Raw genomic sequence first — 13,916 nt, 5'->3', positions numbered from 1 at the left:
AAATGTGACGAAAATTTTGAACTTGGTTATCATGTGTAAAATCATACAAGTGTTCGGTAAACAGGAAGTTGTCGAGTGATGAATCTGAAAACGCATCACACGGTATAGCTGACTTATATAAATCCTGAAACCAAATTTCAGAAATCCTTGTATTGTAGTTCCTGAGAAAAATGTGACGAAATTTTCAACTTGGCTATCATGTGTAAAATCAGACAAGTGTTCGGTAAACAGGAAGTTGTCAAGTGATGAATCTGAAAACGCATCACACGGTATGGCTGACATATATAAATGTTGATACCAAATTACAGAAAGGGTGGATGTGTAGTTCCTGAGAAAAATGTGACGAAAGTTTCATGGGACGGACAGACTGACGGACGGACTGATGGACGGACTGATGGACGGACGGACTGACAGACAGAGGTAAAACAGTATACCCCCCTTTTTTTAAAGCGGGGGTATAATAATTACACATTCTTAGGGAGGAACAGGCTAAGTATTGCCAATTATTTAGTAATTACAGACTTAATACATAAAATATTCAAACTAAAAGGAATAATATATATTTAATAAAAAAAATCCTGCATATAATCTCCCTTTTAGTGTTTAACTTTCATAAATTTGTTAATTTTAAGATGTGAGTTTATATTTATAAAAATTAAAGTAAACATGCTATCAACATTGAAAAATAAAACTCATATTAACTCAAGTTCAACAGCTCTGAAAAAAGTAAAAATTCAAAAGGGATTTGTGCTTATTGAACATTTTCTAAGAAAATATCTACTTGAGCAAATTTTTAAGGGACTGTCATAGATTTTTAATTTTCAACTTAAACATTTCCATGTCTATAGCACAACATACCATGAAAATCAACAAAGTGATCTTGTGCACTTTAAAGATATTGCAAGAAGCTCTTTTAGCATTGAGGGACAAAAAGAAAGACATTCATATACAGTGATAGGTTACTCTGTCTTTGAAGAAAAACAAGAAATCATAAATACATTTCAAAAATGACCTTGTTTTTTGTAGATTCATATACATATATTTATTTAGTAGCCTCAGTTTGCACAGTATAAATATAACTTACACATAATGAAAGGCAGACTTGGTAGAATCACAACCAAGAATAACAAATTTATATACAAACCCTCTACATACTGACAAATGTTGTAAAATATAGAATGATAATGTGATGCAAGGTTCTATAAATTTCTTTTAAATATATATGACGATAAGAGTGGGCTACAAAGATTAATTATATAACTTATAATTTTGGAACTATTATTTGTTCTTTTCAAATAATATGATAGCATTCTCTAACTAAAGTTTACATTGATTACAATAAAATAGTTATATAGTACTAATGCATTGCAATCACAAGGAGTATCTGTAACCAAGCCAACATCAAATGACTTTCATACTTACAAACTTAAGAAGTTTCTGAATAATTAACATGAATTTCTTGTTGCCGTAACATTGATCACATAATCATATGACTGTATTGCATTCTAATCAGACCTATTTACTTTTATAAATTGTTATTTGGATGGAGAGTTGTCTCATTGGCACTCACACCACATCTTCCTTTATCTATTACCAGAATTTTATTTTAGCATAAAAAACATAAAAATTTCATACTGACTCTACCAGAATTCTATATGAGCATAGCTATGATAATTTGACACAGATATCGAGGTACTTTATTATAGTGTCATGGGCAGATTGTCCACCATACCCATACATCAACAGTAATCAGTGATCTTTTTGGTATGGGGAACCTATTCAATGACTGATTGGGGTCATATAATAATAATTCTCTATTGGAAGATCTTATTCAATCCTAGTACAAAAATAAGACCCCATTTCTTTAACAGCATACTGTGCAATGCAGACTTTTAAGATTTGACAATAATCCGTGGTTTCATCTGTTGGCCCATCTTTTCATCGACTCCTCCCAGTCATTATCATTGTCCTCCTCGTCTGTTCGTATGTAAGATTCAGCGTCTGACTGTAGAAAACTTTCCTCGTCTGTAGAGAATGTACTTGACGTCATTCTGTTGGGTAGCTCCTGAAAAACAGAAGTAGTTATTAAAACGGATTTACGATAGAAAATGATCAAATTCTCAATAAACACATCTAAATATTTATACTATTGTGGGTAAATAGATTCATGCTTATTTTTTTCAACATGTGTCAAATGTTAGTTATGAAGAGATAATAGACAAATTTTGAGTTCAATGCATTTCCGTCAAAAACTCTGGTTTTAGTGAACATCATTTGTGCGTTTAGGGGCATCATCACTTCCTTTCCCATGTTGAGCGAGTGGTTGGAAAACTATAATGCTATATTGCACGAATTATTCAGCAAATTAAATTCTCATAATTGACAATCAGCACTGCTGTCATTAGGGTATTGTGATTAAGTACTTACAAAACAAACATTATTTCTAGTTTATCCTGCAAAATGACGATCACTAAGACGCTTGATGAACATTAAGAGTGCAGGGATACAGTCGATCCCCTCTTTCTGGTAAATGATGTCATAAAGGCGCGAATAATTGACGGAGTTTTTTCCGGTGAAGAATTTACTTGAAAGTGGTCTATTTGGATTCATTCAGCAAAATCTCCTTTTATCATTAAAGAGCACTAGCTAGTGTCCATCATTGGTTGATTAAATGATTGTTGCTTGTTTAACATTCAGTATCAACTCTTCTGACATCAGACTCGGACTTCTCTTAAACTGAATTTTAATGTGCGTATTGTTATGCGTTTACTTTTCTACATTGGTTAGAGGTATAGGGGGAGGGTTGAGATCTCACAAACATGTTTAACCCCAACCGCATTTTTGCGCCTGTCCCAACTTAGGAGCCTCTGGCCTTTGTTAGTCTTGTATTATTTTAATTTTAGTTTCTTGTGTACAATTTGGAATTTAGTATGGCGTTCATTATCACTGGACTAGTATATATTTGTTTAGGGGCCAGCTGAAGGACGCCTCCGGGTGCGGGAATTTCTCGCTACATTGAAGACCTGTTGGTGACCCTCTGCTGTTGTTTTTTATTTGGTCGGGTTGTTGTCTCTTTGACACATTCCCCATTTCCATTCTCAATTTTATTGAATTATAATGAGATTGGTAATGTAAAGGCTTTTAAAGCCTGCTATGCCCACTGGGGTTTTCTCATTGTTGAAGGTTGTAATGTGACCAATATCTGCCAACATCCACATCATATGGACTTATACCACATAACTTATTTTTACATGTACTTGTAGAAGGATATTATTCATGGTTTTACCCTTGTCTACATAAAAATAGATTAAGAATCATGTTAAATCATCTGACAAAACTACTTATAAGATTCATTTGAAGTTACTACATTCTTATCAACAACTAATACAGCTATTTATTATCCTCATGTGATACCAATGGTTATACTTAATAACCTATGGTATAACAATACCACTATATTTGATTTTGACATCTTACTTTAGGATGATTATCATAGAGTTCTGAATCATCTTACTTTAGGATGATTATCATAGAGTTCTGAATCATCTTCCTCATCCCCGTCACTTTTAGTACAGCTATCATTGTCTGTCACAACACTACTGTCATCTGTCTTAACGTAAGATGATGTCATGTCCATTGGTATAGAGCTGGAATACAAATATTCAGGATATTAATGTGTGCATGGCTAAGGATAATTCTACCTTTCTGATATTTGAGTATGAACTTACATACTCCCCATATAATAAGCCATTTGAGCATGGCTAACTTTATCTAGCTGCATTAGTTTTCATTATACATTTCTTCTCAATTTTGAAGATTATTCTACATTCAAATAATTTCTGTTTAAAGTCATTTTTGTTTTTGTTAAAACATTTGCTTTGGATTAAAATGATATTCATTGCATTGGAGAGATGTTTAACTAAGTAAATTGTGAGGCAAGTTAAAAGTCAAAGCTCATTCCCAAAAAAGGCAGATATATTATGACGTGACCTTACAAATGTGAAAAAGGCTCTATAACAAATCTCCCTCTATGAATTTTCTTATTCTAGAGATATAAAATGATATCGTCATCAAAAATAGATATCAAATAGTTCAGTTCTTACTTGTCATTTTCATTATCACTTTGAATAATACTGCTACTATTACTATTTTGACGTCGTTTTCTCAGCTGTGCTATAAAATCTTGTTCCTGATCTAGACGTTTTAATACCTCCTGTTGCCAGCTATCCATATCTTCCTGGGTCTTTGTCACATAAGCATCAGCCATCTCTACGTTAGCTAGAAAATAAAATAAGTTTTTCAGGTAAGCATCGAACATCTCTACGTTAGCTAGAAAATAAAATGTGTTTTACATTAGCATCAGCCATCTCTACATTAGCTAGAAAATAAAATGTGTTTGTAAGAATCGGCCATCTCTACATTAGCTACAAAATAAAATGTGTTCGTCACATAAGCATACGACATCTCTACATTAGCTAGAAAATAAATAAAATAAGTTTGTCAGGTAAAAATTGACTTCCTCAACACTGACTATTAAGTAAAATACATTTGAGTTATTTAAGCATTTGTTCTAATATCATGACAGCCAGAAATGAGATGTGTATATGTTAGTACAACTGCTTACCAAATATCACTGACTTACCATTAACAGTTCTCTGGAATTAGTTTAATAAAACACAAACTAATAAGATGTAACACTAAGAAAAACTTGAAATCAATATTCTATAGCCAAGTAATCTCCATACAAATAAGATTATTTTATATAATTTATGAGATATAGTGCTGCTTATTAAAAACAACACTCAAATTGTTTTTTGGAATAACAAAGAACAATAATTTTGCCTAAAAACATAAAAACATAAAAATATAACTAGAGTTATCTCCCTTTTAATACAACTTTAGCTGCTTTTTTTGTTGCTTATTTATTCATTAACTACAGTTGTAATGACGAAAATATTGCCACTTGTTAAATGACCAGTGGCAACTATTTCAGGTGTTTCCACAATGAATTATGAAAGTATCAAGTCTTGAAAAAGAATAGAACATCGTATAAAATTAAAAGTTCCATTAAAACTAGGACTCTAAATAAAATAAAGCAAAAGAAATATATTATTTTACAGGATGTTTAAGGATGAATAAATTCAATCTTTTAAAACCATAGTTTTGTCAGTTTCTTAAGGTCAAGTTACAGTAAAACGGCTATGTCACAGATTTTGCTAAAATTTTGACTGCAATTTTGGCTTGTCAAGCTTCAATTGAAAATTGAAGAAATAATACATTCATCTCTTTGAACATCTAAAATATTACTGATTAAATTCTTTCATAATAGGTGAAATAATGTGTAGAAAGGAAATAAAATCTTCCTGTGTCTTTAAATCCTCAAATTTCTCATTTCTATTACATATTTTTTCTTGAAAACTATATGTTGTTGATACAGAAATTTTCTATGTTCCTATTGTCTTGTTTTTTGTTGTCTAACTTAATGAAGTGATGGATGGAAAAACATGAAATTAAAGAAAAACATCCCAAAAATAACCAAAAACCCAAAAATCCAAAACAAGTTTTTCATTTGAAATCAGCTATATACAGAAAATGAATCATCAGTCTCATCTCCATGGAGACATGACATTTTAACCAGTCAAATTTTATGTAGATTGGTATACTCCCAACATGTAAAATAAACAATTCAATTTGAATATAAATGCTATTATTTTGTTTTTCTATGAATTATTAAAGTTGTATCATTAATTTTATAGCCCAAATCAATTGAAGAAAAAATAAATGCTAAAATGATAGTTTCTTTGGATTATCAAATTATTGTATTGAATGTCAAATTAAATGTTAACATTTTCCAGTTATAAAGTGCTTAGTCATTATATAATTTTGTTGCTTTTTTAAACCAATATCAAATGTCAGCTTACTGTTTTGTGTGATGACTGATGCGAATTGAAACAAGTCTTTTTCGTTTTGCAAATTCAAAGGCCAAAATTAGCTACAAAAGGTCAGACAAGTGAATAAAACCCAACGGTAATATGCTTTGAACTTGAACTTTGAAAAAGTTTAAGTTTTGCTAAAAGTGAGGTACACTGTCCCAAGTCAGGAGCCTCTGGCCTTTGTTAGTCTTGTATTATTTTAATTTTAGTTTGGAAATTTGGAAATTAGTATGGCGTTCATTATCACTGGACTAGTATATATTTGTTTAGGGGCCAGCTGAAGGACGCCTCCTGGTGCGGGAATTTCTCGCTACATTGAAGACCTGTTGGTGACCCTCTGCTGTTGTTTTTTATTTGGGCGGGTTGTTGTCTCTTTGACACATTCCCCATTTCCATTCTCAATTTTACATTTACAAGGAAAACCATTACATTACTGGTAACAAATATGTATGTTCTACACATATTCATGACAATGATGGTTAAATAGTTGGTTTGAAGACCAACACAGCTTAAAGATGACTCCAGTAACGTTTGAACACATAAGCAAAATTCAAAATATTTTGTTTGTTTAGGTTAACAAATGAATAATGGACAAATTAGGAAATAGATTGATTTGCTCTCATTTCACTTCTGAACAAGAGGTTTTATATTCCCATGTTCTTGTTATAAGATACCAGAGTAAGTGTATATTAACGGTACCAGTATAATGAGTAATCTTATACCATTAGGTACCAGTATATTGATAAACACCATGTGGTAAGAGTTTAATGATCTATCCTTTTCTATCAATAACTTTGTGCTGACTTTATTATACCTAAATGTCAAATATTCTATAAACAGTAGAAACATTACTGATATTCAATCAAAAATTCCATTTCATCAAAAAATAAACATGCATCTAATTGCAAACATAGAAAGCCATATTGTACTAGTTGTCAGGCTCAAATTTCTCTCAAGGAAAAACCCATTAAATCAAAACTCTGTATTATTTAATAAAATCAAATCAAAACAGCTTATTGAATAAAAAAAAACTCTGTACTTTTGAATAAAATTTGAAGGGATTTCAATTATTCCAAATAGAAGTTGAAAAAATATTTGGACAATGCTAACATGCCAATTGAGCTGAAATCATAAAAATAATGAGTTTGTGGTAGATAACTGTACTTGGGGAAATATCTTATTCATAAAATACCGTATGTGCAAGGTTTTTGTGAGGTTTTTGTCTTGTCACTTATCATTTGTTTAAATGAGGGGTGTAAGATTGGTGTGTAATCCCAGTGAAAGCAACACATTCTTTCTTTTTCAATTTTTTAAAAGGCATAATAAAATGGTTTCATGAAATTCTGTTGTGTGGTTTTGAGATGACAAGAACAGGGATGACTGACTGATGGATTGGCAGGTGGACGGGTCAAAAACATTATACCCACTGCAACTTTGTTGCTTGGGGTATAATAACCTATGTTCTGAATAAATTAGTAATTATATTCAGTAATTTAGGACTGAAAAAAACATAATTTGTAAGTTCAAGGATTGTTTAAACAAATAAAAAAAAAAAAAAAAACAGTCAGAAGGTGAGGACAAATGACAAATGGAGTTTATGATTCAGATATTATGACCACTTCTCCATCACTGGTGACCATGCATTGTCCATACAAAATCTTTTTGCATTTGTTGTTTGTATATGTAACCATTTTATTAAAGTTTACTACATCAGACCTGCCAACTATCCAGATTTTCGCAGTATCATCCAGATTTTTATCCCTCAACCTGATATCAGTGCTCATAAGCTCATTATTAGTATACCAAAACAAAAACGAAGACATATCAGACTATTTCTAGAGTAAAAAACAGTGCACAAAAAAAAACGCATCAAAAACTGTAACCCTTAAAAATCTGATTGCACTAAATCCCCCATGGAGATTTTCAAAAGTTTGCAGGTCTGCTACGTTTTAAACATGACCTTCAGCCATCAAGACATCTAAGAATTGATGAATTAAAGCAGTACCAACCTTCAGCCTCTCCATTGTCATCATCATCATCACTACAACTCTGTTCTACAAAATAATCTCTCAATTATTCCTCTAGATTTAAAGATCTACATTGTATATGGGTAATTTGGGTTTTTTTATGTAAAAATCAGAATTTTGTAGAGAATATTAAGTACCTTATTGTAGAATTAAAATAAAATATGATGCTGACTCACAAATAATGGTGTCTATAGGTAACAGTAAACCTTTGTCTTAACTATGAAACATTTAAAATTTTTATGTTTTTTTCAAATGTTTATGTGTGTTTTTACTTTAAATTTGCATGTTAACATATATATTCTGTTGGGCAAAGTATCCTCTTCCTTTTTTTTCAATGTTTGAATTGTTTTACTTTATTTCTAATATAATGAGATCATGACTAAGCAACAATACCAGAGTTAAGTTCCTTGACAAGAGATGACATGGCACTTGTTACAGAGTCTGCAGCACAAAGAAGATCATTCCTAAGCAGACGGACATTATCAGCAGACGACGGCTGACTGAAGGCTTCCTGTACATCCCCACCAACTCCTGACAAAGTGGAAGATTCCATTCCAGGAGATGTTGGCACGTTCCCTGGGGTATCTGACATTGATTGTGATCTGATTGTGATTGGTCCAGCAAATGACTGTGATTGGCTGACATGAGATCGTGTGCTTCCATTCAGCGTTGATCGTGGAGAGGTAGGATTGGTCTGGAAAAAAGTTAATATATTCAAGATGAAAAAGATAGATAGATTATCAAGGTTTTTTGTTGAAAACAAACAGGCAATCAACATCTCAATAAATTACTGAACACAACCACTAACAGCAATACAATATAAAGAGTTTAATTTGACATATGATATATACTATGGCCTTTGTTTTCAAAAGAATATGGGGATTGGTCTTAATATTTTGTCAAGTAATAGGTAAATGATTGCCCACTTGAATATGTTTTACAAAGGATCTTAACAGTCAGATTTTAGACACTCTTTCTTCTGTTGACAAATAGATGTTATATGCATATGAACATCTTCTGAATAAGCATTCTCAAAGGTTGATAATATGTGAAAATTAAGCAATGATCATACACCTCAAATCCATACGTGGAATATTTCAATTACTGCAGATTCTGTAAATTTTTTGGTCCAGAAGGTCTGTTTATTTAGTTAAAAGGACAGACTTATATGACCCCAAAATAGAACTGGACAGAATGGTTGAGCTTGAATACGTAATTATATATGTAAATAGATATATATAGGAAGATGTGGAATGAGTGCCAATGTTACAACTCTCCATCCAAATAACAATTTATAAAAGTAAACCATTATAGGTCAAGTTCAAATCTATTAAATTTATATCTCAAGTATAGCCTGAGTCCTGACTCTGCCAAAAAAAATCCAAAAAAAATGGTCAACCTTGAGATGGGGGCTATGGTTGAAATATCCTTAAATCAAATTCCTCTTATTCAAAGTGAACTTCTGTGACTTTTATTTTGCACTGTCATCATTAAATCTTACAATGATATGACAATCAGTTAAGTTAACATGAACTGTTGCTTATTAACAATGGAGATATCCTGTAATTGTTAAACGTAAACTGTTTTATTCAACAATGGAGATATCCTATAATTGTTAAATGTAAACTGTTGCTATTTAACAATACAGCAATCATATTATTACAGTGTTACCTTCAGCAGGTTCATTAGGCCCTCTAATTGGACCATCAATTCTTTTCGACTTTCCTGCAGTGTCTGCATACGGGATTCCAATTCATCTTTACGCTGCCGTAGAAGACGTAATTCGGCTAATAATGTTGGATTGTACTGTGCGTCAGCTGTACTCTTAGCGTGGGCTTCCTGCTCAGCACGTAATCGTTGTATTTCTCTCATTATTTCTCTATAAAAATAATAATTTAGAAATGGCTAAAAGTTTAGCTGTGACTTTACCATGCAGATAATTACACTGAGATAGAAAATGATCAATAATTCTTTGACTTCCTATTATGTATAATATTTTGACAACATAAACACAGTTACAATTATAAAAATGTATACATTCAACAATAGATCACATTTACTATGATGTTATTGTCATATTAATAACAAACTGGTTAAACAAATGTAAACCATGTTCTATCCATTTAACTATATTGATTTGTTTAACTCTCAACCATCAATATTTAAAACTCTTTTGTTACAATTCTAATATGTACCGAAAGTTTATAAAAAAGACTTGAAACATAATTAACAGGGCTTTCTAAAATTAAATTCTTTATTTGTATCTGATAACATTAAACATATTTTATTGTTTAACAGGGATATGGCTTGCCTCTGTACTATTGTGATATCAAAATACAAATGTTCATATTAAAACATGTAAAAGATTAAATGACATTCATGGAACCATACATGAAGGTCCAGGGCACTGTGGAAATTAGATATATATATATATACAACTCGTCTAAACATCAATCCAACAATGTTAGATCTGTAAATTTGCTTTCGCAAATTTTTTGTTCTTCCCTTGCCGGGATTCGAACCCATGCTACTGAGATATCGTGACACCTATTCGCCTGCACTGTAGCCGTCCCGCTAGACCACATGACCACCTGGCCGTCACAATAATAAAGCTTTCAGTGGCCGTGTGTTACCTTTCCTCGTCAGTTTTAATCTAGCGTCGTACTACAGTACATGATATATAAGGCATGGAGATGTTATTGTTACAGATCAGCTCAATTATCTATAGAAAAGGATCCTACAAATTAATGCAAGATACAGTCACAGAAAATAATTATATTTATAAGTACGTCTGAGTCAGTGACAACTCTACAACAGATTTATCCATCGGATCACCAGCAATGATAGTGATACATGGCTGTGTACATTATGTATATACAACTCGTCTTAACATCAACCCAACAATGTTAGATCTGTAAATTTGCTATATATGTAAGTGTTAATGGCAATAATAAGTAAAGTTAGGCATTAAGCTTAATTCCCAGTCAATAAGCTAACCCCTAGGCTGCATAAGCCTGAATGTTCTATCAGCTTACTGATGTTTGGCATTACTTTTAAATCCTAAAAATATGTACAGGCATTTTTGCTTCTGCATAAAATTGAAAGTAAGGAAAATAAAAAGACATTTTTCCAATGTTTAAAATACATTAGGTACATAATAAATTAACATAATAAAACTTCTTCATTTGAACTTTGGTGGATAGTTGTCTCATTGGCAATCAATTATATTGATGTTTACAATGTCAATTACCTGAAAAAACTAAATTTAAATAAACAATGTTGATTAGAGAAAATGAAAAGTTATTTATTACAATAGGGTGTGGAGCTGTGACATTTAAAGACTTTTGCACAGTTTTCCATTTTTGTTCAATTTCCAAAATATAATAGAGTTCCTCTAGAAAATACAAATGTTGAAATTTTCATTTCCATTCCATTTCCATCCTCCTTAGTTATCAAGGGTTAAATGTATATTAATATTTGGACTATAATTTAAAAAGATAATATCCATTAAGAATATTACGCCTATTGTACATATAGTGATGATGTATATGAAGGATAAAACAAAATAAAAACATTATTGCCTTAGTGGTCACGCCACTCTGTGTTTTTGTTATATGTATTCCCTATAAATTGTATCCATCTGATATGCCTTTTTCATCTTATTTTCATAGTTTGTTCTTACGTTGTACAGTTACACCACTGTCATGACTGTCCAATGTTAGGGGAGGGTTCGGATCATGCTTACATGTTTAACCCGACACATTCTTTATGCATGTGCCTGTCCGAAGTCAGAAGCCTGTAATTCAGTGGTTGTCGTCTGTTTCTGAGTTTTCTATGTTTGTTTTTCATTCATTTTATAAACATGAATTAGGCAGCTAATTCTCTCTTTTTTGAATTGTTTTACATTTTTTAGTTTCAGAGGAGACTATGACTCACATTTTGTTAACGGCTGTTTTTCCAAAGAAACAAATGATTGGTTAGAAGAAAAGGGAGATCATTCAGCTGTAGGAAACTAAAGGATTAAATTGTGATGTTGCAATGTGTTCCATTGTGCCATGTACTAGGAAATTGAAGATTATATTAAGTAAATAATACCTATTTTTAGATTCTAACTGTATTATCAATTCTCTCTGTGCTTTATTGGTGTCTAAACTAAAGTTGATTTCTGTTGGACTTCTTGCCTGTAATATAATATTTGTCATATTATTATTATAATATTATTTAAATAAGTTTTTGCTACAAAACAAATCATCATATCAAAAAGATATTTTGACTTCCATCTGAAACATCAAGCCAAAATCTTTCAATGTCATACCACAACTGATCACATGATCACCAAAATCCCAATCATGCAAAACTATACAGTACCAATCTACTAAGAGAAACCTTGCTTTAAAAAGAAATAAAACAATTTGTCTGAGGATCAAGCTTGGCAATTTACCAAGTTAAAAAGAGGCATATCTCTAGAACATTAAATGACTTACTAGCCAAATTCAAACTATGTCTGCATGTTGTTGTTCTTAGAAAATATGTATGAGTTTCAAAATATTTGGCATGCTTAAATGAAACTAGGATGGACAGAAGGATAGAGGACGGTCAGGAGTAACAATAAATGTCCCAATTCCCTAACGCAGGCGCATAAAAATGTATCGTCAACAGCAAAATGAACACCAGAAGATGAACGATCAGTGATTTAACAACATCAATTTATACTCTCTCTCTTGTGATCAATTTAGTGCATTGAGAAATTCTCTCATAGTTGAACATGATGGAAGTGTTATATTGACATTATAATACTGAAGAAACAGATTATTATCAATATCAGTTTTTCCATATTAAATCATAAGTGATGTGACAATATGAATTTGACCCCTTAAGTCTGTCCTACATTGTTATGCTGTAGTTGCTGCAGTATCAAAATTAAAATGTTACGGAATATATAAAGTCTGATATCAAATAAACCAATCAGTGACTCTAATAACCATACAATCCTAAATAATTAAAACTGTAAACTTTATACTATCTATATGTTAATTTTCACAAGCACTTGCTAATGAAAAGAGTTTTAACTATAATTACATTTACAGGGCAAAGACTGAAGTGTGTCAGAAAATGGCACTGACAACATTTTTTAGAACTATGCCGACAGAGCAGCCATTGTATTCCAATATATCAATGATTAAATACAAGTTAATCAAGGACCACTTTATGCGATTGATTCATTATAAATGTTCTAAATAGGCCAATTAATGCCAATTTATAACAAATGAAATTCAATTTCAAACAATGCACTTCACCAATCAGTTAAGATAACATGTAACGAACGAGACAAGTTTTAAAATTATTTTATAAATCAATCTGCTCTGTTGTTGTCCTTCAAACCTGATTTCTATAATATTGGATTTTGATATGTTATGTTTACCAATGATATTAAATCAACAGCCCAATAAACATGTATCATTATCTCTTATATCATATTTAACTCATACTGCAGACTCAGTATATATAACTGCCCATAGGGGTTTTAATTTTTTTTCCAAATTGCATTAATAGTTTTCTCACAGTATGAATGATTTTTGGTGGTGTTTGAATTGCTCCGTCTCTAGTGTTCAATGATGTGTTTTATTTACTGAGGAAGTATTTTGTTTTTTGCCATGGCTTTGTATCCTATATCACACCTTATCGTATAGCACAAACGGACGCCTAACGGATGAAAATAAAAGTTGTCTGTTGACAAAATTGTTACCCGTTGGGAGTCTGTTGTTGTACTGACCAAATAAAAGGGACGCGTAACGAATGCATAACTGACACACAATGGATATGCAACTTACGGGGTATGAGAAACAGAAACGTAACGGACAGAACGGATGTCAAACGTACATCCAACAGACAAGTACTGCATAAACAGACACCTAACGGAAGCGTACTAGATAAAACGGATGATCAAGAAATACAG

At 31.8% G+C, this 13,916-nt stretch overlaps 1 protein-coding gene across 3 annotated transcripts in view; it reads right to left on the bottom strand.

The window, feature by feature from the left end:
- Positions 1 to 465: 465 nt before the first annotated feature.
- Positions 466 to 13,916, bottom strand: part of LOC143059126 (dystrobrevin beta-like) — a 99,989-nt gene continuing 86,538 nt past the window's right edge. For all 3 annotated transcript variants that reach the window (XM_076232630.1, XM_076232617.1, XM_076232623.1), the window contains 7 exons: positions 12,056 to 12,141; positions 9,632 to 9,839; positions 8,354 to 8,654; positions 7,943 to 7,987; positions 4,104 to 4,278; positions 3,515 to 3,647; positions 466 to 2,065 (listed from right to left, as the gene is read on the bottom strand). In XM_076232630.1, the coding sequence (XP_076088745.1) occupies positions 1,919 to 2,065; positions 3,515 to 3,647; positions 4,104 to 4,278; positions 7,943 to 7,987; positions 8,354 to 8,654; positions 9,632 to 9,839; positions 12,056 to 12,141 (1,095 nt within the window). In that variant the 3' untranslated portion in view covers positions 466 to 1,918. The remainder of the gene's footprint in view (positions 2,066 to 3,514; positions 3,648 to 4,103; positions 4,279 to 7,942; positions 7,988 to 8,353; positions 8,655 to 9,631; positions 9,840 to 12,055; positions 12,142 to 13,916) is intronic.

This window comes from Mytilus galloprovincialis, chromosome 1 (assembly GCF_965363235.1).
Source record: "Mytilus galloprovincialis chromosome 1, xbMytGall1.hap1.1, whole genome shotgun sequence".
Lineage (NCBI taxonomy): Eukaryota > Metazoa > Mollusca > Bivalvia > Mytilida > Mytilidae > Mytilus > Mytilus galloprovincialis.
The sequence above is the reverse complement of the archived record's forward strand: the minus strand, read 5'-3'. Positions and strand labels throughout refer to the sequence as shown.